The sequence below is a fragment of the Chelonia mydas genome, chromosome 14 (genome assembly GCF_015237465.2).
Source record: "Chelonia mydas isolate rCheMyd1 chromosome 14, rCheMyd1.pri.v2, whole genome shotgun sequence".
Classification (NCBI taxonomy): domain Eukaryota; kingdom Metazoa; phylum Chordata; order Testudines; family Cheloniidae; genus Chelonia; species Chelonia mydas.
Window position 1 is genome coordinate 40,205,693 of NC_051254.2, and position 26,781 is coordinate 40,232,473.

The window sequence follows — 26,781 nt, forward strand, 5'->3', positions numbered from 1 at the left end:
GAGCTGGAAGGCTTCCTGGGTGAGGGAAGGGGGCAGCAATGGGGGATGGGCAGGTGAGGGTCAACTGATAACTGGGGGCAACTGCGTTGGCAGTTTGGGGCCAGCAAGTGGGATTGGGAAATCGGGGTCTGGGCAGTCTCCACGGGGGCACTTGCTCCTCCCTTCCCCCACCCTGGCAGAGAACAGGCGTCTCATCCCATCCCCACTCCAGGGGCAGCCATGTTTTGGGGACCGACTCAGGGAACAATTTCTCACCTAAAGGAGGACAAATCGCTGCAGATAAAATGGGTGGGAAAATGCCCCACACCGGAGATGTTAAAGTGACATTTGAGAAAAGGGGAAGAACCGGAGAGAATTTGTATCAGGGTGTGAGCGGCACGAGCGGGGAAAGGATCCAATTCACTCACCTCCCGCCCTCCCCTTCTCCCCCGGGGATTTCCTGAGGCTGCACAGGGACCGTTCAAGCCCCCCCCGGCCTCCCCCCCCACAGGAGCCCCCCGGGTCCGGCGGCGCGGGGCAGGGCCTGGCTGCGGCTCCCCTGGGGCTGGGCAGCCCCGAGGCGTCTCCCAGGTGCGGCGCGTGAAGCGGCCCCGCGGAGGAACGAGCTCCTGGCCGCAGCCCGGGGCCGGGCCGCCTCCGGGGGGGCCGCTCGCTGCCCCCGTCCCCTCCCGGGCCTGCCCGGGCCCTGTTGCCGGCACAGAGCGGCCCCCCCAGCCCGGCCCCGCGGTGTCGGGGTCTCCCAGCCTCGCCCATTAACCCGCTGCCCCGTCCAGACACCGCCCCGGGGGCGCTGGGCTCCTGCTGGGACAGCAGCTCCGAGCCCCCCCGGGCGCGGCCCCCCCGGGAGCAGGTCCCGGCGCCGCCCGATGCCGGGTCCCCGCGGACACTGGGGCAGCGTCACCGCCCCCGGGGCTCGCTCCGGTACCTGGAGGCGGCAGCTCGGCAGCGGGGCGGGCAGGGCCGGGGCGGCCCCAGCGGGAGCAGGGCGCGGGCCGGGCACGGGGGGGTTAATGAAGGTCGCCCCAGCACCTTCCCGCTCAGCCCGGTCCCCCACAGCCGGTGAGCTCTGCCTCTGCGCACGCGCGACTTCCGCCCACCTGCATCTGCGCATGCCCAGAGCTCGAGTGGCACAAAACGATTCCCCTCCTTAGGAGAGGCGCCAACGGCCCCGCGCGAGCCGGGCTCGTTCTCTCCGATCGGGCGTCACTTCCTCTCGCAAGAGAGTCAGGAACTACATCTCCCAGCCGGCCCCGGGGGCGCTTCCGCCTTCTCCAGCTTCGGTCCGGGCAGGTGCCGGGATCAGCCTGATTCCCTCGGGCCCCCCCCGAGCCGGCGCCTCTCACACCCGCCCCCCCGCGGCCCGTTGCTGGGGCTCCCGGGGGCGCCGCAGGCCGAGGGGCGGATTCTGCCCCGCGTCGGAACGTGCCCCCGGGGGCAGGTGTCGAGCCGGGCGGGCTCTGTGAGATCGCTCCCCGGGGAGCCGCTGCCGGCGGGGAGCCGGTCTCGGCCCGGGGCGCTGCGGCCGGGAGACCCTGGCCAGTAGGAGGCGCTCTGTGCGCTGGAGAGCTGATTCCCTCGGAGCCGCTGCGCCGGTGAGTCTCCACCTCGCTCCAGGGCCGCTGGCTCAGAGGAGATTTTCTGGCCAGAACCAGCAGGAGAGCAATGTGTGTGCAATAGAACTATGTTAACCCCCCCTTCCCTATTGCTTCCCCGGTCATGAGGGTAAAAGAACTAACCCGCTGGATACCAGTAATATTCTAAACTTTTACTTTTCTTTGTGGGTCAGTTGGACAAATCTGTACAAACTAATGAAGAAAAATAACCCAATTAGCCAACTGACTGAAATCACACAGGCCCAGGTTCAGACACGCAGTTTGGCTAGTTTACATCAGGGATCTGAAATAGAAAGAGTATCTGCACAAGCCGAACAAATTATAGCACGCCACTGGATCTAACTCTGAGTTGTGAAGAATATGTACGAAGGCTGTAACAACCAACAGGAATGCACTTTTATCTAGAAAACCATGATTACATCAAGCCTTCATGACTAGTGATTTAAATCAATTTGATTGAAATCAAATCCACCATGGTCTATGGCCAGTATCGCAGCCTTATTTACACGTTTATTACCCACAAAATCTGAATTGACACTTTCTCTGCATGACAAGATGCTTAGTCGCCATTCTCAAAATACCCATTAGACAAACACTTGATACCGAACACATTTTTTGGAGTAGATAGAACCAAGCCAACATTCCTATATTTCCTATATTTTCAGGACTTGTGTTGTTTTCATTACTTTTATTAGCAGTGAGAAAAAGGCCTATGTCTGCATAATGGGGATACAAGATATATTAGACACACCTGGATTAATCTTCATTGGTTGATAATGTCCGATCCTTCTCATTCTCAGTATGCTGAGCTGAGGCGTCTGTCTTCCCATCATCCAGATTGCTGGGTCAATCATTTCTCAATGTTCAGTCTTTGTACCTGAGGTGTTTCCGGTTCTTCTTGTAGGCTCTCATTGTCCACCTTTTCTTTCTTCCCCCAACTTTCTGGAAGGCTCTTTTGCTGTGACCTGGGTCAAACAGCACCCACTGTATAGAGGTATCTGATCTTGGTCAAGTAGTCCCCATTGTTCAGAGGCACAGTTCCTGGGATAATCTTTATGTGTTTGTGCATTCCTTCAGTAAGCCGCTAACATTGTCTGGCCTCATCCAACAGAGCACATGTTAAATACAGAGACATGCTCAATATTTCTAGCCTCAGATACAAACATTACATGCATACAGGTTGGCTAAACACAGTCAGTAGGTCTTAAGTTTTGCAATAATACCCCACATCAATCTTGCATAAGGTATATATTAGCTATGTTATATCCATATCATAAGCATATTTTCATAAAGAATGTAGAGTATAATGTCATACCCCACATGTATGTTTGCTGATCTGCAAATACTAAAGGAGCGCACACCTTTGGGTGAAAACGCTCATGACAATAGTGCAGAGCCATGCAAGTTCCATGATTTGGTGTGAGATGGCAGACAGTGAGGTGGGCCAGGCAGGTTAGTGGGTTTAGAAAAAAAGGTGTAAACATTATGTATACGTTTATGTATGGGATACATATAAAATTAGTGGATGGTTAACAATGCATTATAAGAAGTTTGAACCCATCGCCACAACCACCCCTGTCTGACCTGTTTGGTACCGACCGTATGCTGCCAAACGAAAGCTTCCCAAAATACAGTGGGTGGACAGTGGGATATCTATTCATGGTGCACCTCACTCTGAAGCTACACAAGTGCTTCTGGTGAGTACCCTGACTGCTGAGGCAGGGAGTCCAGGAGGCCTGAACACAAGTGACATAGTAACCATAGTGACTCTATGGTGACATAACTTGAGTTAACCCACACTGAAACTGTAGATATGGCCTTAGATATATGAAATGTTTGGCAGGATGAGGGTAGACTAAGATTCAGGTGTTCAGGCTCAAGGCATTGGAACTGGTCTTACTGCACCCTACAGGCTCAGGAACAAAGAGGCACAAAAAAAGATCATTTATTCCTTAAAATTTCTTGACGCGAGCGTGATTAACTCATGATTTTAGAATTCTTGTGGTTGTAAAGGTATGTTGGGGTTGAAGATGTGTGTTCATTATATTTTGAAAGGAAAAGCTATGAATGGGTTGAACAAAGAGTTCGATCAGTCCCTCAGGATAAGTCGATTGGCTACTAGCCAAGATAATCAGGGATGCAGGTCCATTCTCTGCATGTCCCTAAACCGTCCTTTGACTAGCAGATGCTGGGAGTGGACAATGGGATGGTTCAATGAGTCCTTGACTGGTCTGAGCATTCCCTTAGAAGCACCTGGCATTGGCCACTGTCACAAGACACGATACTAGATTAGGTGGACTATTGGTCTGACCACCAATATTTACAGCACTGGTGCACTGACTCAAAACAAAGTTTTGAGACTAGGCCAGAAATTCAGTCAGAGTTGAAGTCAGATGATACAACAGAATAAACATCTGCTCTAAAAATGAGGAAAAATATTCCCACACTCACTGCATTCGTAGGGCCTCTCCTTTGTGTGAATTCTCTGATGACTAGAAAGGGCTGAACTGCTAGAGAAGGTTTTCCCACACTCACTGCATTTGTAGGGCCTTTCCCCTGTGTGGATTCTCTGATGATTAGAAAGTTCTGATCTTTGAGTCAAGCTTTTCCCACACTCACGACATTGCTAGGGCCTGTCAAGGTTCCTTCCCCACTCTGAACTTTAGGGTACAGATGTGGGGACCTGCATGAAAACCCCCAAAGCTTATTCTTACCAGCTTAGGTTACAACTTCCCCAAGGTACAAACTAGTTTACCTTTTGCCCTTGGACTTCATTGCTGCCACCACCAAGCATTTAACAAATATATAACAGGGAAAGAGCCCGCTTGGAAACGTCTTTCCCCCAAAAATCCTCCCCAAATCCTTCACCCCCTTTCCTGGGGAAGGCTTGATAAAAATCCTCACCAATTTGCATAGGTGAACACAGACCCAAACCCTTGGATCTTAAAAGCAATGAAAAAGCAAGCAGGTTCTTAAAAGAATTTTAATTGAAGGAAAAAAGTAAAAGAATCACCTCTGTAAAATCAGGATGGTAAATACCTTACAGGGTAATCAGATTCAAAACACAGAGAACCCCTCTAGGCAAAAACTTAAGTTACAAAAAGACACAAAAACAGGAATCTACATTCCATTCAGCACAACTTCTTTTATCTGCCATTTCAACAAAACAGAATCTAACGCATATCTAGCTAGATTACTTACTAAGTTCTAAGACTCCATTCCTTTTCTGTTCCCGGCAAAAGCATCACACAGACAGAGCCTTTGTTTCTCCCCCCATGCAGCTTAGAAAGTATCTTGTCTCCTCATTGGTCATTTTGGTCAGGTGCCAGCGAGGTTATCCTACCTTCTTAACCCTTTACACGTGAAAGGGTTTTTCCTCCGGCAGGGAGGCATTTTAAAAGTGTTTACCCTTCCCTTTATATTTATGGCAGAGCCTCTCCCGTGTGTGGATTCTCTGATGCTGGAAAAGGTGTGATCTTTGAGTGAAGCTTTTCCCACACTCACTGCATTCGTAGGGCCTATCCCCTGTGTGGATTCTCTGATGGCGAAAAAGGCGTGATCTCTGAATGAAGCTTTTCCCACACTCACTGCATTCGTAGGGCCTTTCCCCTGTGTGGATTCTCTGATGATTAGAAAGGGCTGAGCTCCAAATGAAGCTTTTCCCACACTCACTGCATTTGTAGGGCCTCTCCCCTGTGTGGATTCGCTGATGATTAGAAAGGGCTGATCTTCTACTGAAGCTATTCCCACACTCACTGCATTCGTAGGGCCTCTCCCCTGTGTGGATTCTCTGATGATGGAAAAGGTGTGATCTTTGAGTGAAGCTTTTCCCACACTCACTGCATTCGTAGGGCCTTTCCCCTGTGTGGATTCTCTGATGATTAGAAAGGACTGATTTTTGAGTGAAGCTTTTCCCACACTCACTGCATTTATAGGGCCTATCCCCTGGGTGGATTTTCTGATGTTTAGAAAGGGCTGAGCTCCTAATGAAGGTTTTCCCACACTCACGGCATTCATAAGGCAACTCCCCTGTATGGATTCTCTGATGATTAGAAAGGGCTGAGATCCTAATGAAGGTTTTCCCACACTCACTGCATTCATAGGGCCTCTCCCCTCTGTGGATTCTCTGATGGTGAAAAAGGTGTGATCTTTGAATGAAGCTTTTCCTACACTCACTGCATTCGTAGGACCTCTCCCCTGTGGGGATTCTCTGATGATTAGAAAGCGCTGAGCTGCTAGTGAAGCTTTTCCCACACTCACTGCATTTGTAGGGCCTCTCCCCTGTGTGGATTCTCTGATGGTGAAAAAGGTGTGATCTTTGAATGAAGCTTTTCCCACACTCACTGCATTCATAGGGCCTCTCACCTGTGTGGATTCTCTGATGGTGAAAAAGGTGTGATCTTTGAATGAAGCTTTTCCCACACTCACTGCATTCATAGGGCCTCTCCCCTGTGTGGATCCTCTGATGCTGAAAAAGGGCTGATCTTTGAATGAACGATTTCCCACACTCACTGCATTCGTAGGGCCTTTCCCCTGTGTGGATTCTCTGATGAGTAGAAAGGGCTGAGCTGCTACTGAAGTTTTTCCCACACTCACTGCATTCATTGGGCCTCTCTCCGGTGTGGATTCTCTGATGATTAGAAAGGGCTGAGCTGGAAGTGAAGCTTTTCCCAGACTCACTGCATTCGTCGGGCCTCTCCCCTGTGTGGATTCTCTGATGAGTAGAAAGGCCTGATCTTTGAGTGAAGCTTTTCCCACACTCACTGCATGTATTTTTCCTCTTTCTCCTGAGGATTTCCTGCTGGATTGTGGTTTCCTTGAGGCCCTGCTGAGTTCCCCGACAGGAAATAAATTTACCCATTTTCTCCAATGGCTGGTTTCCCTGCTCTCTTTCTGGTCTGTGATGAATCGCAAAGGATTTTCCCTGCTCATGATTCCTGGACACACTCCTTTTCCATCTTTGCTTTAATTCTCTGTGTTTATCCACTTGTTCAACATTTTCCTGCTGAGAATTCTGCTCCTCTTTCTCACAAAGCATTGCATCACCTGCTGTGATAGAGAGAGAAACCTCAAACAGGGATGGAAAGGGGAAGACCAAACGAAAACAAGTGCTGGAGAGGGGTCAAATAAAAATCAGGTACTGAACTCCCTCAAACTCTTCCACCAAATAGGAGAGAGGAGGGGGATCAATTCAGCCTTCACATCCCATCCAAATTCACAGGGGGAAGGGAGGAAACTTCTGCCTGATGTCTGCTTGGATCTATAGGAAGCCATGAGCTATATTTACCCTGAGGATACAACCCCTGCTAGAGACAATAATGAACTGAGAGACCTCCCAAGACTTTGTAGGGTATCCCAGATGGTTCCTTCAGGCACTTATAGATTCTGAGTTGGCTTAATGTTTCCTCACCTGTGCAGGGAGCTCTGAGGATCTCTCTTTCCTCTGGGACCCATGGCTCTTCCCCTTGTTCCAGCTGGGAGATCACATCAGGTTTGGAAATTGGAAACCCTGCTCAGATGAAAGAAAACAAAGGACTTCGGTTGATGTCACAAGACTTTGTCATAAAAAAATTTTCTGTTCATTTAAACTTCTGTGCTTAGTGTGAGCTGGTGTGCCTGGGGCAGTCCCTCACTGAAAAGGCCAAGGTCAGGGCAGGCTGAAAAAGGGATAGCATATCCTCCCCAAACTGGTGGTTAACACTGAAGTTAAACTCACCGACCAGTCACAAACTGCTTCTCATCACCCACACTGGTTACCGAGAAGCTGAAAAAAGAAATCACACAGCCCCCTTTATTGCATTCCAGTTCTCTGACTCCTAGTCAGCACCTAGGTCCACTGCAGTCAGAGGTTATTTAAAAACTCTGCTCACAAACAAAATGTTCTTCTGATCCCAAAGGGTTAGCACCAGTACCAGGTCACGATACATTTGGCTCTTACCCAAAATACCAGCCAATCCTTTAGCATCTAAACTAAAGGTTTAAACAAAAGAAAGACAGAAAGAAGTGAAATGGAAAAGCAGTCAGGTTCATTCTGAAATCTATATATCAGGTTCTTAGCAGTACTGGTGAGTTAGTGGCTTGAAAGTCCATCTGGAACACAGCCACAGCTTGGATGGGTCATTCAGTCCTTTGTTCAAGGCTTCAGTTTGTAGAGAAGTTGCTCCAGATGTAGGAAGAGGGACTGAAGACAAAAGGGAGATGATGCAGCTACCCTTTATATGCCTTTTGCCATGTGGCTTAGACTTCCTGTGCCCCAAACACAAGTTTCACAGCAGATGGCATGGAAAAGCCTTGGAGTTCTCAGTACACAGACGCACCCCTGCATGTCTCGCTGACTCAATAGGTGTATCCCCTTGGTCCTTTCCATGGGCTCATTGTACAGCTGATGACCCTGGATGGGCCATCGAACAGGCTAGGCAGTGCTGACGCCAATATGTCTGGGGGTGTCACCCAAAAACACTACACAAGTATGATGACAGGTTTCAGAGTAACAGCCGTGTTAGTCTGTATTCGCAAAAAGAAAAGGAGGACTTGTGGCACCTTAGAGACTAACCAATTTATGTGAGCATGAGCTTTCGTGAGCTACAGCTCACTTCATCGGATGCATACTGTGGAAATTGCAGAAGACATTATATACACAGACACCATGAAACAATACCTCCTCCCACCCCACTCTCCTGCTGGTAATAGCTTATCTAAAGTGATCATCAAGTTGGGCCATTTCCAGCACAAATCCAGGTTTTCTCACCCTCCGCCCCCCCACAGACAAACTCACTCTCTTGTTGGTAATAGCCCATCCAAAGTGACCACAGTCTTCACAATGTGTATGATAATCAAGGTGGGCCATTTCCTGCAGAAATCCAGGTTCTCTCACCCCCTCACGCCCCTCCAAAAACCACACACACAAACTCACTCTCCTGCTGGTAATAGCCTATCCAAAGTGACCACTCTCCTTACAACCTGCATGAAAATCAAAGTGGGCCATTTCCAGCACAAATCCAGGTTTTCTCACCCCCCCCCCCCCCACACACACAAACTCACTCTCCTGCTGGCAATAGCTCATCCAAACTGACCACTCTCCCCACACTGTGCATGACAATCAAGGTGGGCCACTTCCAGCATAAATCCAAGTTTAACCAGAACGTCGGGGGGCGGGGGGGGGGGGGGGGGGGGGGGGGGGGGGGGGGACAAGGGGAAATAGGCTACCTTGCATAATGACTTAGCCACTCCCAGTCTCTATTTAAGCCTAAATTAATGGTATCCAATTTGCAAATGAATTCCAATTCAGCAGTTTCTCGCTGGACTCTGGATTTGAAGTTTTTTTGTTGTAAGATAGCGACCTTCATGTCTCTGCGTGACCAGAGAGATTGAAGTGTTCTCCGACTGGTTTATGAATGTTATAATTCTTGACATCTGATTTGTGTCCATTTATTCTTTTACGTAGAGACTGTCCAGTTTGACCAATGTACATGGCAGAGGGGCATTGCTAGCACATGATGGCATATATCACATTGGTGGATGTGCAGGTGAACGAGCCTCTGATAGTGTGGCTGATGTTATTAGGCCCTGTGATGGTGTCCCCTGAATAGATACGTGGGCACAGTTGGCAACGGGCTTTGTGGCAAGGATAGGTTCCTGGGTTAGTGGTTCTGTTGTGTGGTATGTGGTTGCTGGTGAGTATTTGCTTCAGGTTGGGGGGCTGTCTGTAGGCAAGGACTGGCCTGTCTCCCAACATTTGTGAGAGTGTTGGGTCATCCTTCAGGATAGGTTGTAGATCCTTAATAATGCGTTGGAGGGGTTTTAGTTGGGGCCGTCACCTTCAGCCCCCAACTAAAACCCCTCCAACGCATTATTAAGGATCTACAACCTATCCTGAAGGATGACCCAACACTCTCACAAATCTTGGGAGATAGGCCAGTCCTTGCCTACAGACAGCCCCCCAACCTGAAGCAAATAGATAGATAGACTGGAATTGGAAGAGGTTCAGAAAAGGGAAAAAATATGATTAGGAGTATGGAAGAACTTCCATATGAGGAGAGATGAAAAAGACTGGGCCTTTTCAGCTTAGAAAAGAGACGAAAGGGGGATATGAGAGAAATCTATAAAATCATGGCCACTCTCGAAAGACAGGACACTGGGCTACATGGACCTTTGGTCTGACCCAGCGTGGCCGCTCTTATGTACTAGGGAATCTAGTGAGCCCAGTGTAACGGGAGGGAGTAGGAAAATCCCTGGGTGTGGAGAACACTGGGAAATTAGAAGCTATAATTCAGGAGCAACAGATGCTAATTAGTCTAGAAAAGCAGAATGTGAAAGATAAGAATCGGGGTCATGTGACAATGAGGTAATCAAAAATCCAAGGAGCCTGCAGAGAAGAGAGGTGGTGGCTATCACACGTGCGGATGGAGAAGCAAGACTCTCCATGTCTCAGGAAGTTTCACTACCAACATAAGCCATTTTCACACGCTGCAGTGCAATCTAGACCAGTGAGGATTTGTGTCATCTGTAATCCTGGGTGAGATTCAATGTTCTGCTGTTGGAGCTCCCCTGTCTGGATACCCCCAGCCAGCATTCAAGGATGCACTGGGTGTGATAAGTAGCCCTGGACCAGCAGCTCTGACTCCAGCAGCCTGCTTGTTACACCCCAAGCACATTCTGATTCGGGTGGAGTAGGCTCAGGGTTTCAGAGAAGGCCGGGGGTAGGAAGCTTCCATTGGTTATGCTGGACCTAAGCCCCAGTTTTACTTGAGCAAGAAGAGATATCTGACACTGTGCGATACTGCTCCTGTGCTCTGTTCCCAAGTGTTCTTCAGCAGGGGAAGGTCTCTGGTCGTGTGTGTGTGTGTGTTACTGGCATATTGGGGTGCTGCTGAAACAGGACAGAGCAGAAATGCCATTGGGGGGTGGCGTGAACCGTCTCTCTTCATTTCCCCTTCCAAGAACTGAGGGGACGGGAATCCTTACCCAGCGAGGTCACATTCTTATAGTTCTCCTGAATGACATCTCCGTAGAGAGCTCTCTGAGCAGGGTGCAACAGAGCCCACTCTTCCCTGGTGAAATACACAGCCACCTCCTCGAAGGTCACCGGACCCTAAGAGAGCAAAAGTCCAACACTCAGTACCTGCTGCCCCACTATTTGTGTGGGAGAGGAGCCAATCAATGGAAGTCTGGGTGGATCACGGTCAGAGTCCCACCCCCACCTCGCTCAGAGCATCCTGGAACCACCAGGGTGAGGGGACGAAGACAGAGCCCCTCCTCTCTCCCACCAGATCCATCACACACCTACTAGCCACAGACTGATACAGGAAATGGAGCCCCTAGCAGGGTCCAGGGAGAGCTCTCTGGTAGGAAGTCCAACGCGCTCCTCAGTGCGAGGAGCTGGATATGAAGGGAGAGGAATCTCCCCTAAGCCTGACTGGTGGGTGCCCCCATCATATCTCACGGCACCCGCTGCTTAGTCGGGTCAGGCTCCCGCACTATGAGTCTGGTTAGTTTTCTTAGCCCCATGTAGGTGGGTTATTTTCTGTTCAACAAATTAGAGCATTTCCACCTCCCAACCTCATGGGTCTGGTCCCAGAATCTAGGCCACTTATTAAATAACTCCCAGCAGATTTGCCACCCCGTGTCCTCCTCCCTTTCTCCACCTTGTGGATTTCCTGCCCCGGACCAACCTCCAAACCAGACTGCGCAAAGCTTCCCGTCTCTGGTGTATTTGCTGTCCCTCTCCCTCCAGAAGGAACCCACCCAAAACTCCCCAATAATCCCTACCTGAGCTGGCTCCACTGCAGCCATTACTCTTCTCTGTCCCATGGGAGGATGGGAGGAGCTGGAGTGAAAAATGGACGTCGTTCTGCAGCCTGGGAGGGTGAGAAGCGTAATTGTGGGGGTTTCAGAACAGGCTTTAGTTAACTTCACATCAGAATTCCCCCAGGGCCCTTTCCCTGCAGACAGATATCCTAGATTCTGCCATACTGGAAAAATGCTTGATCTCTTTATTTCAGTGTAGACCCGGCCCCTCCTGCCAGGCTAAGCCCACAGAGACATTTTTAACCTCCCTTCTCCCTCCCCCCACCCCGTAACAAAGTCTCTCAACACAATGCTGGAAAAGAGCAGAACCAAAGGAGTCACTGTGGGGGATTCCCTCGGACACGGACCTCATGGCAGCCACAACCGAGCAGGGGGAATATGGAGTCAGGAACTGGCTTTTCCTCGGTCTAATCCTTTTCTTGTTCACTGGAAAGTGATTCTGCCCAGGGATGCTGCAACACATTTGTCTGGGTGGACTAGAGCTGGAAATCTTTCTTCCCACTCATTTCTACCTCTGCCCCTTTCAGTCTCTCCTTCCCCTGTCCTTTCTCCCTGCCTCTCTGGCTGGGAAAGTCCTATTCCTGGGTTCTTTACAATCCCATCGCTGGATTTTCTCCTGGCAATTGCTAATGGGAGGAGAAATGAGGAAGGGCTGTTTGTGCAGAGTCACTTTCTTGCCAGTCCCCAGCACTTTCCCTGACGTCTTTCAGTTACCTGAAGTTTGTGGCTCAGAATTTGTATTAACAGAGCCCAGGTCTGCCCCAAGGGGCTAGTACCAGCTGGAGAAAGTCAGCACCTGGGCCGGGCAGAGAAGAAGCTTTAATTAAGGTCACTTCCCAGCACAGAAGCCCCGCAAAGGTAGCAGCAGCTACTAAACCTGGTCTCCCGGATCACAATGGACACTGCAGCGTCTGACCCAGGAAGCTGAACCCCAGTATCCTTAGGAGAGAGGGACAGAGCCTTTGAGCAGCCTTCCCTCCTTTAGCTCTCTGGGGAGAGCAGCTAATGAGAGCACCTCCTCACAGGAGACTTGCTAATCTCATTTGCCTTACTGTTCATCTGGAGTCACTCCTTGTCTTTCCATACAGTGAGTCTGGATTAACAGTGGTCTCAATGAAACCAGATTTCAGAAAGGATGGGTCCAGAATGCTGTGGAAGAGGTCATTGTGTAGCAGTGCTAACCCCCTTCCCACCTCCCTCACCCCCCAGATCTAGGAGAAGGACTCGGGGCACAAATTTAGTAGCAGCCCCCAGAGCCTCTGCCATGCCCTTTCCTGGGACCCCCCTCCTCCCATTTTGCAGATTAGAGAGAGGAAAGTGGAAAATCAGAGGGATTTTATATCAGTTGTTGATAGGAGGTAAAATCTGAGCATATTTCACATCAATATTTGAAAAATGAATACAGAGGAAATGGGCAACAGTTGCAAACATTTTATTTCCATGTTGAAGAATCTGATAAAAAGGTGTAAATCTGAGGTTTTCTTAGTATTTTATAATTAAGGGAGACAGGGAAAATCTCAGGGCATATTCAATTAGAAATGGACAACTAGAGAAAAAGTGGGGCAAATGTTTAGGGTATTTCATAACAATCTTTGAGATCTGCAGAGAATACGTGTCACAAAGTCAGTAATTGATAATATGAGAAAAAAGATCCGAGGGAATTTTATATTGCTATGAAATAACTAGTTGGAAAAGGGGGACTGTTTGACTGGATTTTATATGACTGTGCAATACATAAACAGAAAGTGATGGTTCCCCATCTGCCACCATTCACACACGATTTAAGAGGGCGGAGGAGGAGCTGGAAGGCTTCCTGGGTGAGGGAAGGGGGCAGCAGTGGGGGATGGGCAGGTGAGCGTCAACGGATAGCTGGGGGCAACTGTGTTGGCAGTTTGCGGCCAGCAAGAGGGGTTGGGAAATCGGGGTCTGGGCAGTCTCCACGGGGGGCACTTGCTCCGCCCTTCCCCCACCCTGGCAGAGACCAGGCGTCTCATCCCATCCCCACTCCAGGGGCAGCCATGTTTTGGGGACCGACTCAGGGAACAATTTCTCCTCTAAACAAGGACAAATCGCTGCAGATAAAATGGGTGGGAAAATGCCCCACACCGGAGATGTTAAATTGACATTTGAGAAAAGGGGAAGAACTGGAGAGAATTTGTATCAGGGTGTGAGCGGCACGAGCGGGGAAAGGATCCAATTCCCTCACCTCCCGCCCTCCCCTTCTCCCCCGGGGATTTCCTGAGGCTGCACAGGGACCGTTCAAGCCCCCCCCGGCCTCCCCCCCCACAGGAGCCCCCCGGGTCCGGCGGCGCGGGGCAGGGCCTGGCTGCGGCTCCCCTGGGGCTGGGCAGCCCCGAGGCGTCTCCCAGGTGCGGCGCGTGAAGCGGCCCCGCGGAGGAACGAGCTCCTGGCCGCAGCCCGGGGCCGGGCCGCCTCCGGGGGGGCCGCTCGCTGCCCCCGTCCCCTCCCGGGCCTGCCCGGGCCCTGTTGCCGGCAGAGAGCGGCCCCCCCAGCCCGGCCCCGCGGTGTCGGGGTCTCCCAGCCTCGCCCTAACCCGCTGCCCCGTCCAGACACCGCCCGGGGGCGCTGGGCTCCTGCTGGGACAGCAGCTCCGAGCCCCCCCGGGCGCGGCCCCCCCGGGAGCAGGTCCCGGCGCCGCCCGATGCCGGGTCCCCGCGGACACTGGGGCAGCGTCACCGCCCCCGGGGCTCGCTCCGGTACCTGGAGGCGGCAGCTCGGCAGCGGGGCGGGCAAGGCCAGGGCGGCCCCAGCGGGAGCAGGGCGCGGGCCGGGCGCGGGGGGGTTAATGAAGGTCGCCCCGGCACAGACCCTCCCGCTCAGCCCGGTCCCGCAGCAGCAGGTGAACTCTGCCTCTGCGCACGCGCGACTCCCGTCCCCTTCCATCAGCGCATGCCCAGAGCTCGAGCGGCAGATAGCGCTTCCCCCCCTTGGGAGAGGCGCCAACGACTCAACACAGGAACTACTTCTCCCAGCGTGCCCCGCGGGCGCTTCCGCCTTCTCCAGCTTCAGTCAGGGCAGGTGCCGGGATCAGCCTGAATCCTTCGGGCCCCCCCTGAGCCGGCGCCTCTCACACCCGCCCCCCCCCGCGGCCCGTTGCTGGGGCTCCCGGGGGCCCCGCAGGCATCACCACCAAAATTACACTCAGAACTGTGGTACTCCCCTGTCACCTCATTGCTCTCTCACTTAATTTTTGAGACATTTTCTTCAGCCTTTGTCATCACTGTTAAAACTTGTCTTGTGTTGTTTTCATTAGTTTTATTAGCAGTGAGAAAAAGGCCTATGTCTGCATAATGGGGACACAAGATATATTAGACACACCTGGATTATTCTTCATTGGTTGATAATGTCAGATCCTTCTGATTCTCAGTATGCTGAGCTGAGGTGTCTCTCTTCCCATCATCCAGATTGCTGGGTCAATCATTTCTCACTGTTCAGTCTTTGTACCTCAGGTGTTTCTGGTTGTTCTTGTAGGCTCTCATTGTCCACCTTTTCTTTCTTCCCCCCACTTTCTGGAAGGCTCTTTTGCTGTGACCTGGGTCAAACAGCACCCACTGTATAGAGGTATCTCTATCATTCAGAGGCACAGTGCCTGGGATAATCTTTACGAGTTTGTGCATTCCTTCAGTAAGGCGCTAACATTGTCTGGCCCCATCCAACAGAGCACATTTTAAATACAGAGACATGCTCAATATTTCTAGCCTCACATACAAACGTTACATGCATTCAGGTTGGCTAAACGCAGTCAGTAGGTCTTAAATTTTGCAATGATACCCCAGATCAACCATCTGGCATAAGGTATATATTAGCAAAGAATTCGATCAGTGCCTCAGGATAAGTAGATTGGCTATTAGCCAAGATAATCAGGGATGCAGGCCCATGCTCTGCATGTCCCTAAACTGTCCTTTGACTGCCAGATGCTGGGAGTGGACAATGGGATGGTTCAATGAGTCCTTGACTGGTCTGATCATTCCTTTAGAAGCACCTGGCATTGGCCACTGTCACAAGACACGATACTAGATTAGGTGGACTATTGGTCTGACCACCAATATTTACAGCACTGGTGGTTTGACTCAAAACAAAGTTTTGACACTAGGCCAGAAATTCAGTCAGAGTGGAAGTCAGATGATTCAACAGAATAAACATCTGCTCTAAAAATGAGGAAAAAAAGTTAGAATGAAAAATTCAGGGAATCCCAGCAGCAGATAAGACAACTTGGGACGCTGCTATGAGACTCAATGCATTCATACAGTGATATGGGATTCTTTGTTTCTCAGGGGATATCTGTACCATGTTTCACTGAATTCAGTCTCAGGGATTATCTACACTGGCAAGTTAAAGAGCTCTAAGTTGCTGGCTCAGGGGCGTGAAAAATCACTCCCTCCCCCTCGCCGAGCACAGCACGTTTGAATGCTTTAAAGCGCTAGTGTGGACAGGCTCGGCTCCCACTGCTCGGACCTAATCCCCTTGTCGAGGTGGATTACCAGGAGCACTGGCACCCGCGACAGTCCTTTGAAATTTGCAGTGTAGACAGAACCTCAGTAGGTTAGATCAGACAAAAAGGAGATGTATTGACTAGGTATTGGGATGCCTCTGTCTTTACGAACCCAGCCCTGTGCCTTTGAGAACCCAGTCCTGGGAAGCCGATGCTAAGAGCTTCTGCCTGGGAGAGGGGAAATAAAAACCCTCTCGCCCCCCCAAGAAACTATTTTGCAAGCCCTGGTGTCTCAGTCCCACTGGGGTAACTGCTGCCCCCTGTGCCCCTGCCTGTGCCGGGTTTTGCCCTCTGACACCCTCTGCCAGCGCCTCGCTCCTGGGCTTAACTCTGCCTCCTCCCCCCATCCTGATTTTCCCTTTAGCCCCTCTCCTAATGCTGCCTCCAGCTGCTTGACCCCCCTGACCAGTCAGTTTCCACCCCCTGCTCAGACCCTGGCCACCCCCGTGTTCCGATTCACCCCCTTGGCAACTTTTTAACCCCTGTCAAAAGCCGTCCGCAGAATCTTACGGCTAAGAAGGGCAGGGTGAAGGGCAGTGGCTTCAGCAGATGTACGGCTCAGTACCCGGTAAGTAGCACATTTCTACGCAGAGCAATTTACTACACTACACCTGGCGCACCCGACTGGCTGGACAGAGCCCCGGGAGGGGACGAGCTGCTGGCCCCAGCCCAAGTTCACTCATCAGACTCAAGGGCAAACTTTTCTTAAAAGAGCCACATCCTTTTGTTTGACCCCCTGCCCAGCACTAAAGGGGTCTGCAGCTGGTTTCTCCTGGCTAGAGGAGGAGCACAGGTCCTGGGGAGAACCCACGGTGGGCTGAGGATGGCTGGCTCGGTCCTTGAGAAACCCCCCGGCCCGTACTCCCCCCAGCAGCTCCCTGGGGCCAGCCCAGAAGCTGTCTGCCCCTCTCCCCCCAGCTCCCTGCCGAGAGGCTCCCCACCCCATCTCCCCATCCCTCCTTGTCCTGAGCGGTGCGGTGCGAGGCCAGGGAAGGCTCCCTGCCGCTGCCACCCCGGAGCCGCTTTAGGTAAGTGGTGCCGGGCCGAAGCCCAAACCCCTCCTGCACCCCAACCCCCTGCCCTAAGCCCGCTGCCGCACCCCTCCTGCACCCCAACCCCCTGCCCTGAGTCCCCTGCCGCACCCTTCCTGCACCCCAACCCCCTTCCCTGAGCACCCTCATACACCCCACACACCTCCTCTGCCCCAATCCCTTGCCCCGAGCCTGTTCCTGCATCCCTAATCCTCTCCCATACCCCACACTTCCTTCTGTACCCCAGCCTCCTGCCCCGCATAGAATTTCCCCACCCAGATGTGGCCCTCAGCCCAAAAAGTTTGCCCACCCCTGCTTTAAGACTCAGAGTACTTCCATTGACTCTTGAGTCGCCGTCAGCACTCGATTTGGTTGGGGTCCTGCCAGGTGTTTATTTGCAAGCTCTTTGAAGCAGGGATCTGTCTGCAAACTCCAAGCCATGTGTTTATCTGCCCCAGGGCTTGTAAAAATGGTTTTTGAATTGGTTGCACACTCTTACAATGTGAAACTAGGAGAACTTGAACTTTGCCTGTTTCTCCGGGGCTCTGTTGCACTTGCACCACGTGGGTCCTAAACACTCATTTAAAATCCCCCAAACCAACCACTGGTTGTTTCGCTTCCCTTCGTATTCTCAGTGTGGTCACTTGTTTGTTTGTGGGTTTGTTTTGCCGTTTGTGTCGCTTTATTACTTATTGTTACTCTTCTATGTGTGTAAAACATTAGTCAAATTTAGAGTGGACATGGCAGAGAAATTGTATAAGCCTGAGTGAATGCCTCTTACAATCTTTGCAGATACTGGAAAGGACAGTATTAATATTTACAAGGAGAGCATGACTATTTCTAGTTGACTCACAGATTTGTTTAGCATCTTAAGACTGCGCGATCTGTGCAGATAATATTAATGCAAGAGGGTTAGCTTTACAATAGTTAGCTAATGGTACAAATGACTTTTGGAAAGATCATTAAGTGGTCGGCTGAGACCCTCAGCAATTTTCAAGTGGTCCGCGGAAAGAAAAGTTTGAGAACCCCTGCTCTACGCTAAAGGTATGAATCTCCTCTCGCGTTGGTGAGAGTCAGGAGTGACTCCATAGAAGCCAAGGGAATCTGTAAATTGAGGGGAGAGCAGAATTCAGCCCTAAATACTTCGAGGAGCTTCACAGACATCCAGTGTAAAGCAAAGACACACTAGGATGCTCCTTGGCTGGGATGCAGGGGGAAGAGGTAAATTCATTCACATCTCCTTTCCTTCCTGGCCCAGAGAGAAAAGGCCCCATACCTTGTTCCCCACCTTCATGAGCCAGCTAGCCCGCAACCCTGGTGCTAGATTGGAGCCAGTGTCCCAGTAGGGTAAAGCCCCTTATCCCATTCCTGAACCCCTGAGCCAGCCAGCCAGCCCCCTTCCCTGGGGTCGGATCAGAGCCGGCACGCTCTCTATGGAAAGGCCGCAAATCCATTCCCCGCCCCTGTGGGCCAGGCAGTCCCCCAACCCTGAGGGTCAATTGGAGTCAACACTCCCGAGACAGGAAAGGCCCCATATCCGATTTCCCCCCCGCCCCACCATCCTCTTGTTTGACTTCTGGGACCTACAACATGATTCCCTGACTGCTACAGGGGTGTGTTTTCTCTGTGTCCTGAAATAACTCATTTCACACTGGTCACACCCTGTGCTGGGCTTTGGCCATCCCAGCTCTGAGACAACATCCCTGGGCACCAAGGCTGCCACTGATCATTGCTCTGTGCCGGTTAGTGTCTCAGTGAGGAACTGGGGTGCAGGAGTGGGTGAAGAGAGCTCAGAGACAGTGACCCTAACGAAACCAAGCCAATCTTCACATAAAACCTCACACTTCATGGGAAGAGGATGCCGGAGAGGAATTGGTGTTTGACATTACCGGGAGAAGCAGGGTTTGCAGCTGACACTCGCACGGTGTCTAGAAATGATAAAATTGCTACTTCTCTTGGCTTTCGCAGGTGAGTCAAGGGACCTGCTCGTTCAAGGAGGGGGGTTAAATGCAGAGAAATGGTCAGTTTGTGCAACCCCTTACGGCTTTTCTGGGGGAGCCCTGGGTGCCTTACTTATGAGGGGCTGGATCCACAAAAGCCAGTGTGCTGGATGGAGAGCTGCCGGAGCCAGCCAGTCGGAACAGCTAAGGACAGGGGTGGCCCAAGCCTTCTGCCACAAAGGGACTTAGATGCCTCCTGTTGGTTGCTGTCAGTTGGGACCTAAGCCTGGTCAGCCCTGCTCACCTAACTCCACCAGAGGTGGAACCCTTGTTCTATGCCCGAGTTCAGTGGTTTGAGCACTGAGTCAGCAAGTGGAAGACCTGACTTCAAATCCCATCTCTATCTGATAGGAGCAGCAAGGGGCACCCAGGTCTCCTACATCCCAGTTGGGTGCCCTGGGTGGGGCAGTCTCAATTGCCCCTGCTGGCGCTGTTCCACTTTGCATAAATCATTAAACATTAATTGCACCCGGGAGAGTGATGCTGCAGGCTGGTGGTCAGGGCACCCACCTGGGAGATCAGGGTTCAAATTCCCAGTTCCAATGATTAAACCAAACTGGAGCAGCTTCAACAGGAGAGATGGAGAGCGACCCACAGCAGAAGATCCCCTGACAATGATTTACAAGCTTTCAGTAGAGATCTCACTGCTATGCTTCCTGGATAAATGTCATAAAATCAGTGTATTCGGTGTGGTGAGTTTGTCAGGTCTGAGACAGGAGTTGCTTGTAAACAACAGTGACTCCTTTGCCAATTGGCACCAATGAGCTTTTGTCACGCACGCACTGAGCTCTACGGTCCCACTCTGATAGAACAGAAAGGCGAGCACAAAAAATAGAGAAAGGAACAATAAGATACTAAAATAACAGTGGTCATTCCTTTTCTGGAGTAGAAACCAAGAACTGAGTGTGTACTCTTTTCACCCCAGTTCTTTCCAAATCCTTGGCCTTGGTTAGGGTAAATTTACACATCTCTGAAGTAGAATCCTTTACAAAACCACTCAAAATATCAACAGTGTTAGTGAGGAATGGCTCCCCAAAACATGCCCAGCTTTTCTTTAATTTGGTGGCACAGTTTCAGGCAAGGGACTGGATACAGGGCTGGATCAGAATCTCCGTTAGTTACCAGAGCTGGAGATTCTATTCAAAAATAGCCATTTTTCTGCAGCTATTAGATTGCCAATACTGATTTTATACACATTTTAGCACATACAAAGGATAAATTCAACAAAAAACCCACTTCTATTTCCTCAACATCTGCGTCACGAAGGGCAGGATTCCTCATCACATAGGGTTAACTAGGAGAGATCTTTTGTAGGGCCTGGGTTACACATGATTTGGGAACCAAATACATGGGCATTCTGCCTAGTTCAAAATCACTTACGATGGAATTTTCTCCCCAGATCATGAGAGACAATGTTGACTTCAACAATTCAACTACACTGTGATCATATGTACTTCCTTCAGTTAGACGGGGTTCTGCTGTTGTTTACTATTTCCAAGTGGAAATTTTAAAATCACTGCTGTTTCTTTGTTAGCGTGTCCAGTAAATTGGAGAGTTCTCTCATGTTGACAGAAATGCACTTGAACTTTCTCCATGTCATCATGGAGGGATGGGGAAAAAGCAAAGCTGAAGTGAGGAATGACCACTTTAGCAAACGGTCATTTGTCTGAAATTCTCCAATAGATCTGAGCTCCATCATATCAAACTGAACTAATATCCAACTGGGTGAGCCAACAGCCCTCAGGACAGACAGAAACCACATCACAGAGAGAGAATACATGACAGTGAAAGTGTCAAGTGAAATTCCAGAGCAGGTGACATCTGATTATTCAGAATCAGGACAAGAGATTCTCCCAGCACATTCTCCTGTAATCCATTCAAACACACTTCACTCAGCGCTGTCTCAAGAGTCAGTTATGTTATTTTCAACATTTTCAGTATACTAGGATCTAAATGGGGGGAAGGGGGGCGCGCGCGCGAAATGACACTTTTTGTTCTGTCCCCTACTTCTCTTCATTTACATATCATTTGAAAAGTTCCCAACATAACTGCTCTTCAGCAAAACCCAGAGCAACATGAGAACAACTGGCAATGATACAATCTGTATCACTGGTGACTAACAATAACTTTGCAATAGGAGGAATGGTAGAAATGTGATGCTCCCTGCTTCCTGATAGGAAGCGCACACTCAAATTACTCATGGGACAATAAAAAGGACAAATAGGTCCACCTCAAGAGGGCGAACTGCAAAAGGCAAAATTGGGGCACTCATCGGGATAAGCTGAGGGATAATGGTGCAGCAAACAGTTCAAACAGCATTCCAAGTTACTATGCAGGAATCAGGAAAAGTATTAAAGAAAAAAAGTACTGATAGCCCTAAAGGTTTTTATGGTGTTGATCTCCCTTGCAGATTCTCTGATGGCTAACATGGGCTGAGTGCCAAGAGAAGGTTTCCCACACTCACTTCATTTCTAGGGCCTTTCCCCTGTGTGGATTCTCTGATGATTAGAAAGTTCTGATCTTTGAGTCAAGCTTTTCCCACACTCACGGCATTCCCAGGTTCCTTCCCCACTCTGAACTCTAGGGTACAGATGTGGGGACCTGCATGAAAACCTCCGAAGCTTATTTTTACCAGCTTAGGTTAAAACTTCCCCAAGGTACAAACTAGTTTACCTTTTGCCCTTGGACTTCATTGCTGCCACCACCAAGCATTTAACAAATATATAACAGGGAAAGAGCCCGCTTGGAAACGTCTTTCCCCCAAAAGTCCTCCCCAAACCCTACACCCCCTTTCCTGGAGAAGGCTTGATAAAAATCCTAACCAATCTGCAAAGGTGAACACAGACCCAAACCCTTGGATCTTAAGAACAATGAAAAAGCAATCAGGTTCTTAAAAGAAGAATTTAATTGAAGGAAAAAAGTAAAAGAATCACCTCTGTAAAATCAGGATGGTAAATACCTTACAGGGTAATCAGATTCAACAACAAAACCTTAAGTTACAAAAAGACACAAAAACAGGAATCTACATTCCATTCAGCACAGCTTATTTTATCAGCCATTTCAACAAAAGAGAATCTAACGCATATCTAGTTAGCTTACTTACTAAGTTCTAAGACTCCATTCCTTTTCTGTTCCCGGCAAAAGCATCACACAGACAGAGCCTTGGTTTCTCCCCCCACTCCAGCTTTGAAAGTATCCTGTCTCCTCATTGATCATTTTGGTCAGGTGCCAGCGAGGTTATCCTAGCTTCTTAACCCTTTGCAGGTGAAAGGGTTTTTCCTCTGGCAGGGAGGCATTTTAAAGGTGTTTACCCTTCCCTTTATATTTATGACAGGGCCTCTCCCCTGTGTGGATTCTCTGATGGTGAAAAAGGTGTGATCTTCGAGTGAAGCTTTTCCCACACTCACTGCATTCATAGGGCCTTTCCCCTGTGTGGATTCTGTGATGATTAGAAAGGCCTGAGCTCCTAATGAAGCTTTTCCCACACTCACTGCATGCGTAGGGCCTCTCCCCTGTGTGGATTCTCTGATGATCAACAAGGCCTGATCTTTGAATGAAACTTTTCCCACACTCACTGCATTCGTAGGGCCTCTCCCCGGTGTGGTTTCTCTGATGGAGGAACAGGTGTGATCTTTGAATGAAGCTTTTCCCACACTCACTGCATTTGTAGGGCCTTTCCCCTGTGTGTATTCTCTGATGATTAGAAAGGGCTGAGCTTCTAATGAAGGTTTTCCCACACTCATGGCATTCATAAGGCCTCTCCCCTGTGGGGATTCTCTGATGATTAGAAAGGGCTGAGCTGCTAGTGAAGCTTTTCCCACATTCACTGCATTGATAGGGCCTCTCCCCTGTGTGGATTCTCTGATGAATAGAAAGGGCTGAGCTCGTAATGAAGGTTTTCCCACACTCACTGCATTCGTAGGGCCTCTCCCCGGTGTGGATTCTCTGATGATCAACAAGGCCTGATCTTTGAATGAACCTTTTCCCACACTCACTGCATTCGTAGGGCCTCTCTCCTGTGTGGATTCTCTGATGCAGAAAAAGGCCTGAGCTTTTACTGAAGCTTTTCCCACACTCACTGCATTCAGTAGGGCCTCTCCCCTGTGTGGATTCTCTGATGACAAGAAAGGGATGAGCTCCAAATGAAGGTTTTCCCACACTCACGGCATTCATAAGGCCTCTCCCCTGTGTGGATTCTCTGATGATTAGAAAGGGCTGAGCTGCTAGTGAACTTTTCCCACACTCACTGCATTCATAAGGCCTCTCCCCTGTGTGGATACTCTGATGTTGGAAAAGGTGTGATCTTTGAATGAAGCTTTTCCCACACTCACTGCATTCGTAGGGCCTCTCCCCTGTGTGGAGTCTCTGATGGTTAGAAAGGGCTGAGCTCCTAATGAAGGTTTTCCCACACTCACTGCATTCATAGGGCCTCTCCCCTGTGTGGATTCTCTGATGATTAGAAAGGGCTGAGCTGCAAGTGAAGCTTTTCCCACACTCACTGCATTCATAGGGCCTCTCCCCTGTGTGGATTCTCTGATGATTAGAAAGGGCTGAGCTACAAGTGAAGCTTTTCCCACACTCACTGCATTCGTAGGGCCTCTCCCCTGTGTGGATTCTCTGATGACAAGAAAGGGATGAGCTCCAAATGAAGGTTTTCCCACACTCACAGCATTCATAAGGCCTCTCCCCTGTGTGGATTCTCTGATGATTAGAAAGGGGTGAGCTGCTAGTGAAGCTTTTCCCACACTCACTGCATTCATAGGGCCTCTCCCGTGTGTGGATTCTCTGATGTTGAAAAAGGTGTGATCTTTGAATGAAGCTTTTCCCACACTCACTGCATTCATAGGGCCTCTCCCCTGTGTGGATTCTCTGATGCTGAAAAAGGGCTGATCTTTCAATGAAGCTTTTCCCACACTCACTGCATTCATAGGGCCTCTCCCCTGTGTGGATTCTCTGATGATTAGAAAGGGCTGAGCTGAAAGTGAAGCTTTTCCCACATTCACTGCATGTATTTTTCCTCTTTCTCCTGAGGATTTCCTGCTGGGTTGTGGTTTCCTTGAGGCCCTGCTGAGTTCCCCGACAGGAAATAAATTTACCCATTTTCTCCAATGGCTGGTTTCCCTGCTCTCTTTCTGGTCTGTGATGAATCGCACAGGATTTTCCCTGCTCATGACTCGTGGACACATTTCTTTTCCATCTTTGCGATAATTCTCTGTGTTTATCCACTTGCTCAACATTTTCCTGCTGAGAATTCTGCTCCTCCTTCTCACAGAGCATTGCATCACCTGCTGTGATAGAGATAGAAACTGCAAACAGGGATGGAAAGGGGAACACCAAACGAAAACAAGTGTTGGAGAGGGATCAAATAAAAATCAGGTCCTGAACTCCCCCAAACTCTTCCACCAAATAGGAGAGAGGAGGGGGATCAATTCAGCCCTCACATCCCATCCAAATTCACAGGGGGAAGGGAGGAAACTTCTGCCTGGTGTCTGCTAGGATCTATAGGAAGCCATGAGCTATATTTACCCTGAGGATACGACCCCTGCTAGAGACAATAATGAACTGAGAGACCTCCCAAGACTTTGTAGGGCAGCCCAGATGGTTCCTTCAGGCAGTTATAGATTCTGAGTTGGTTTAATGTTTCCTCACCTGTGCAGGGAGCTCTCAGGATCTCTCTTTCCTGTGGGACCCATGGCTCTTCCCCTTGTTCCAGCTGGGAGATCACATCAGGTTTGGAAACTGGAAACTCTGCTCAGATGAAAGAAAACAAAGGACTTCAGTTGATGTCACAAGACTTTGTCATAAATAAACATTCTATTAATTTAACTTCAGTGCTTAGTGTGAGCTGGTGTGCCTGGGACAGTCCCTCACTGAAAAGGCCAAGGTCGGGGCAGGCTGAAAAAGGGATAGCATATCCTCCCCAAACTGGTGGTTAACGCTGAAGTTAAACTCACCGACCAGTCACAAACTGCTTCTCATCACCCACACTGGTTACCAAGAAGCTGAAAAAAAGAAATCACGCAGCCCCCTTTATTGCATTCCACTTCTCTGTCCCAGTCAGCACCTAGGTCCACTGCAGTGAGAGGTTACTTAGTGAGTTAGTGACTTCAAAGTCCATCTGAAACACATCCACAGCTTGGATGGGTCATTCAGACCTTTGTTCAAGGCTTCAGTTTGTAGAGAAGTTGCTCCAGAGGTAGGAAGAGGGATTGAAGACAAAAGGGAGATGATGCAGCTACCCTTGATATTCCTTTTGCCATGTGGCTTATACTTCCTGTGCCCCAAACACAAGTTTCACAGCACATGGCATGGAAAAGCCTTGGAGTTCTCAGTACACAGGCGCACCCCTGCATATCTTGCTGACTCAATAGGTGTATCCCTTGGTCCTTTCCATGGGCTCATTGTACAGCTGATGACCCTGGATGGGCCATCGAAGAGGCTAGGCAGTGCTGACGCCAATATGTCTGGCGGTGTCACGCAGAAACACTACACAAGTCTGGAAATACAAATATACCCTACATCTCTTTATCTCACAATACAAAGGTGATACAAAGAGAAACAAAATCATCATACTTGGAAAATCATAACATTTTCACTGACGGCTTACATGGCACATCTAGCATGACTCATTGCAATTTTATCATATTGGTATTAATAATAAAATAAGAATAATATAAAGAGTCTCACAATTCCACATAGTGTCACACTGAGTAAACAAGTGAATTCCCAGGACCAGCTCCTCAGGTCCTTTAAGATGCCAAATACCCACATATCGGCTGGGAACACACACAGACAGACATTGTGTCAGTCTGTACCCCTATGTTCACTCTTCCGGAAAATTATGATCAATTTGGGACATAGTATGGCTTGTGAGATATCATTTGAAATCAGATAATCCACTGAATATTATCCTCCTGTTAAAATGTGGAGCAACACTGTAAGTAAAGTTATGAGATTTTCCTGTATGATATTACTGAAAAGTTATAATTTTGGGGAACACCCACAGACCAGTTCCCTCAGAGGCAGCAAGGCAAACAGCTGGTCAAATAGCCATTCTCCAGCAGTGGGAAGGTGTGAAGAAGACATTTACATTCCTTCAAAGGGACCACTTGAAGCTCTTATCGACCACAGACAGCCTGTCAGCATCACTCAGCTGAGAACTGAAGTTGTTTCTAGTACAAAGGACTGAACTCTAAAAAGAGGTGAGAAAAATGCTTGAGACTCTCTCTCTCTTCCCCCCCCTTTCCCTCTGTTCATGACAACTCCTGAAGAACTGACCTTGGGTGGCAGGGGCGGGTTATGGGAGTCCTGGCTGAAAGGACAGCCACCAGCCTGTCTCGGCATATGGTGAGAGAAACATTTGCTTTGAATCCGTTTTAGCTTGTTAAGTTAGATTTTAATTTGTGTTTTATCTTGCATTTCTTTTGTATACAATTCTGACTTTTAGGCCTCATTACCTGTAGTCACTTAAAATGTTTTTTTTTCAGTACTTAAGAATTTGGTTTTATTGTTTTATCTAACCAGCGTGTTTGGATTAAAGTGTGTTGGAAACTCCATCTGGAATAACGAGGCTGGTGCATGTCATTTTCCACCGATGAAATGACAGACTTCGTATGAGTTTGCATTGTTCAGCAGTGTGCTGGACAATGCAAGATGCACATTTCTGGGGGAAAGGGCAGGGATATTACTGAATGCAGGAGCTCAGCAGTACTAGATGTCAGGATAGCACGTATTGCAGCCCACTGGAAAACATAATCCCAACAATACATAGAAAATGATAGGGTCTAAATTAGCTGTTTCCACTCAAGAGTGGGATC

General features: G+C 49.5%; 1 protein-coding gene and 1 long non-coding RNA gene across 2 annotated transcripts in view; both read right to left on the reverse strand.

The window, feature by feature from the left end:
* LOC114018901 (zinc finger protein 2) overlaps window positions 1-26,781 on the reverse strand; it is a 59,760-nt gene that overhangs the window by 9,287 nt on the left and 23,692 nt on the right. Inside the window, exons 4-9 of the mRNA XM_043528126.1 lie at window positions 24,614-24,712; window positions 11,382-11,470; window positions 10,578-10,704; window positions 7,024-7,122; window positions 6,113-6,662; window positions 5,784-5,944 (exon numbers count right to left, since the gene is read on the reverse strand). Coding sequence (XP_043384061.1) covers window positions 5,784-5,944; window positions 6,113-6,662; window positions 7,024-7,122; window positions 10,578-10,704; window positions 11,382-11,470; window positions 24,614-24,712 — 1,125 coding nt within the window. The remainder of the gene's footprint in view (window positions 1-5,783; window positions 5,945-6,112; window positions 6,663-7,023; window positions 7,123-10,577; window positions 10,705-11,381; window positions 11,471-24,613; window positions 24,713-26,781) is intronic.
* LOC122462866 lies at window positions 19,977-21,007 on the reverse strand. The gene is made up of 2 exons (XR_006285743.1): window positions 20,725-21,007; window positions 19,977-20,685 (listed from the first exon to the last, which is right to left on the reverse strand). It is a non-coding gene; the product is annotated as an uncharacterized LOC122462866 (long non-coding RNA).